The sequence below is a fragment of the Myotis davidii genome, unplaced genomic scaffold, assembly GCF_000327345.1.
Source record: "Myotis davidii unplaced genomic scaffold, ASM32734v1 scaffold616, whole genome shotgun sequence".
NCBI classification, from domain to species: domain Eukaryota; kingdom Metazoa; phylum Chordata; class Mammalia; order Chiroptera; family Vespertilionidae; genus Myotis; species Myotis davidii.
Window position 1 is genome coordinate 512,603 of NW_006291965.1, and position 3,770 is coordinate 516,372.

Genomic DNA, 3,770 nt, shown 5'->3' on the forward strand with positions numbered 1-3,770 from the left:
CTTTCCCTGTTTCATTTTAATAACTGGCCATTAGATTGCTCTTTCTTAAAACAGCACCTTGATCACATACCTCATCAGGCATCAAAACCTTCTTTGATTTTTTGATGCATATTCAAATCTCTCCACAGTCTGAATCATCCCATTCACCCAACCCCCTCTCCCATGCACCTCCCAGCCCCTATGTAATGAATCCTGTCCTCCAGTTCAGCTACTCTGTTCCATGCTTCCAGTGTCACTATACACATTCCTGTCTCCATGCCTTTGTTCACGTTATTTCCCTGTCTGAAAGACATTTTCTCTTTCCCCATTTTATCTTCCCTTTAAAGCCAAGTTTAAGACTCCCTTCCCTTCCATGAAGTCTTCCCAGATGTTCCAGTTCTGGGTTCTCTCTGTCTCTTCCCAAAATGGCAATAGTTAACTTCAGCATGCCTTTGACATCAATGACCTATGTCAGCAAGCAGTAGCGTCAGCATATCAGCCAACACCATTTACTAGCACCTGCTATGTGCTAGGCACTGTGTTGGATACAAGTTTCAGAACCATTGACCTAAATGAAGTTTCCTCCTCCTTACTACCTATGTGAGTTGAGCATTCTTTATAGCTTCTCTGAGCATCAGTTTATCCATCTGTAACACGGGGACACAATAACTATCTCGGAAGGCTGTTTGCAACTGAGCTGACATAATCCACATAGAGTGCTTTGCACAATCCAGGCATCTTAATAAGAGCGCTACAGCCCGGCAAACGTGGCTTAGTAGTTGAGCATTGACCTAGGAACCAGGAGGTCATGGTTCAATTCCTGGTCAGGGAACATGCCTGGGTTTCAGGCTCGATCCCCAGTTTGAGTGTGGAGGAGGCATCCAATCAATGATTCTCTCTCATCATTGATGTTTCTATCTCTCTCTCCCTCTCCCTTCCTCTCTGAAATCAATAAAAAAATATTTTTTAAAAAGTGCACTACAGCTGTTCCTAAAGTTACTGATCAATGTGTGTAGTTATGAATCAATTAGTCCTATCTGGCTCTCGTGTTCCCAGCAATCTGCACAGTGCCCCGAGTCTAATCAACAGCCAAGATATATGTCTGTTGATTATAATAAACTGTTGCCATTACTAGAACTAATAAACCCGCTCCAAAAAGCCCTAAGTTAATACGCAAAATTCAGACCTATACACATGATTCTGGAACCAAAAACCATAAGTGAATAATCAAATTACCTAAACAATAAAAAACATCCAGGGGCCACAGTAATACAAAAACACCTAGTTACTTGTAAGGAATGCAATGTCAAATTTTAGTAATTAAAAGGCAAGACTGCACAGAAGTTTAACTCCCTGCCAGACATGGTCTGGCTGGCTTTCCTGGGTGTGCTCATAAAGTGTGCCTTCATCTCCTCACCTGTAATTTCCGCAAGGAGCAAGGATGAGTCAGTGTAAATTGTTGTAAAGTAACAAGCTGTGGTTGTTCCATTCTTCAGTGTTCTCCTCTAAAAATACACCACAAAACCCATAAGTCACATGTGCCAAGAAAGTCACGTGGCATATACAGATGAAAATAGAATTCTAGGTCCCAGTATTAAAATGCTTTTATTTAAAGATATGACACCTTAATATGAAATACAGTTCAGATAAATGGCAAAGTACTGATATTCCAAAAGTGTGAGCTGGAGGAGAAGTTGATATTTTTGATTTCCTAGATTCATATAGTTGTATGTTGCAGAATTCATTAAATAGGGTGCTAATTAATTCCTTATCTTTTAGGTTTGGCTGAGCTTATGCAAACCTTATTGCATCTGGGAGTGAATAAAGGAAATTTTTCTGTCTATTACAGGGTAAAATAATTCATCCAGACTTCTCGTTCAAGCTGGCACATTGGTCACATGCATCTCTCTCTCTTCCTCAGTGAATTTCCACTAAAATAACAGTAAAAGAGTACAAATTTTATTCATCATCAAGAGGAACATAAGAAGAGACATGAACAGACAAAACATTTCAAAATCTCCTTGGAACACAAAGAATATGGAAAAGAACCTGAAAGCAACTTAGGGGGAGAGAGAGAAAGAGAGAGAGAGAGAGAGACATTTCAACATCTCCTTGGAACACAAAGAATATGGAAGAGAACCTGAAAGCAACTTAGGGGGAGAGAGAGAGAGAGAGAGAGAGAGAGAGAGGGAGAGAGAGAGATGTTGTTGTTAACAGGAAATTGGCTTCAAGTCTGTCTACAGATGACTAAGCCCTGGCAGGACCCTTCTTCTTCCTGTTGAAATCAGCCAATCACCACTAACCTCATCTCCTTGGAACACAAAGAATATGGAAGAGAACCTGAAAGCAACTTAGGGGGAGAGAGAGAGAGAGAGAGAGAGAGAGAGAGGGAGAGAGAGAGATGTTGTTGTTAACAGGAAATTGGCTTCAAGTCTGTCTACAGATGACTAAGCCCTGGCAGGACCCTTCTTCTTCCTGTTGAAATCAGCCAATCACCACTAACCTGCTCCTTGCAGGAGAGATTTACTCTTTGTAGAAACTGAGTAGTATTTGGAGTATGTAAGCCCCAAAGGACAAGGCAAGGCATAGTCTGAAAAGAAGAGGTTGAAGAGAACATCTGGCTGATCTCCAGGGGCCCTCGGTCAGCCTGCTAGAAGGTCACACGTATTACCACCACTACTCCTGGCAAGACGGAAGGACTCTTCCCTAGCGAAGATGAGTGGCTCTACAAGGAAGATGTCCTCACAATGATATGTGAGGCCCACAACTGAAAAGGCTATTTACTTCTTTCATTGTTCATCTTAAGCTGAACTTCACTAGTCAATAAGAGCTACCTCCACCCAGACTTTCCGATCGACATCTCAGGGCATCACACTTAAATGTGAATGTATGGCCCAGCTGGTGTGGCTCAGTGGTTGAGCAGCAACTTATGAACCGGGAGGTCATAGTTCAATTCCCATTCAGGGCACATGCTCGATCCCCAGTAGGAGCTTGCAGGAGGCAGCCAATAATGATTCTCTCTCATCATGATGTTTCTATCTCTCTCTCCCTCTCCCTTTCTCTCTGAAATCAATTTAAAATATATAAAAATAAATAAATATGAAGGTATGTTCAAAGTTCAACAGACTCTGGAGGAGAGCTGCTATGAAAAGGAGAAGGGGAGAGAAAGTCTGGAAAAAATAATGGAGGAAACAGAGTCAGAAGGAAGCTTGATTAAAAACAAACAAACTATGATTACGTTCTGAAAGAGTTAAAGAAGATAATCGCATCTACAAGACAGGAACAGAATGCTACAAAAATCAAAGAACAAGAGCTCTCCAAAATTAAACATTTTATGATTACGTTCTGAAAGAATTAAAGAAGGCAATCGCATCTACAAGACAAGAACAGAATGCTATGAAAATCAAAGAACAAGAGCTCTCCAAAAGTAAACATTTTATAAGTGAAATTTGGAAGTCACTAGAAGTGTTGTAGGGTAAATTAAAAGCAAACCCCTCAGGGAAAAAAATACTTTGAACTTAAATAATAAGGAAGAGCATACCCTATATCTCAGCAGTCTGTACTCTGCGTCAGCCAAATGTTGAAGAAAGCAAATGAGCTCAGTGACGTTGTTGGTTAGTCCAAAAGGTCAAGAGAATTTGAAAAGCTGGATTTTTTTTATGTGAATCTTTTCAAATTTTAAGACACTTTGCACATGAATAAAATACATCTGGCTGCTAATAGAGGATGATTAGAGCCCATCAGCTAAAGATGAGGATGAGCCCTCTCTCAGAGTCACAAGTCCAGGGAAA

At 40.7% G+C, this 3,770-nt stretch overlaps 1 protein-coding gene across 1 annotated transcript in view; it reads right to left on the reverse strand.

Annotated features, from left to right (window-relative positions):
- Positions 1 to 3,770, reverse strand: part of GDA (guanine deaminase) — a 70,997-nt gene that overhangs the window by 25,268 nt on the left and 41,959 nt on the right. The window contains exon 4 of the mRNA XM_006765278.2: positions 1,397 to 1,484. Coding sequence (XP_006765341.1) covers positions 1,397 to 1,484 — 88 coding nt within the window. The remainder of the gene's footprint in view (positions 1 to 1,396; positions 1,485 to 3,770) is intronic.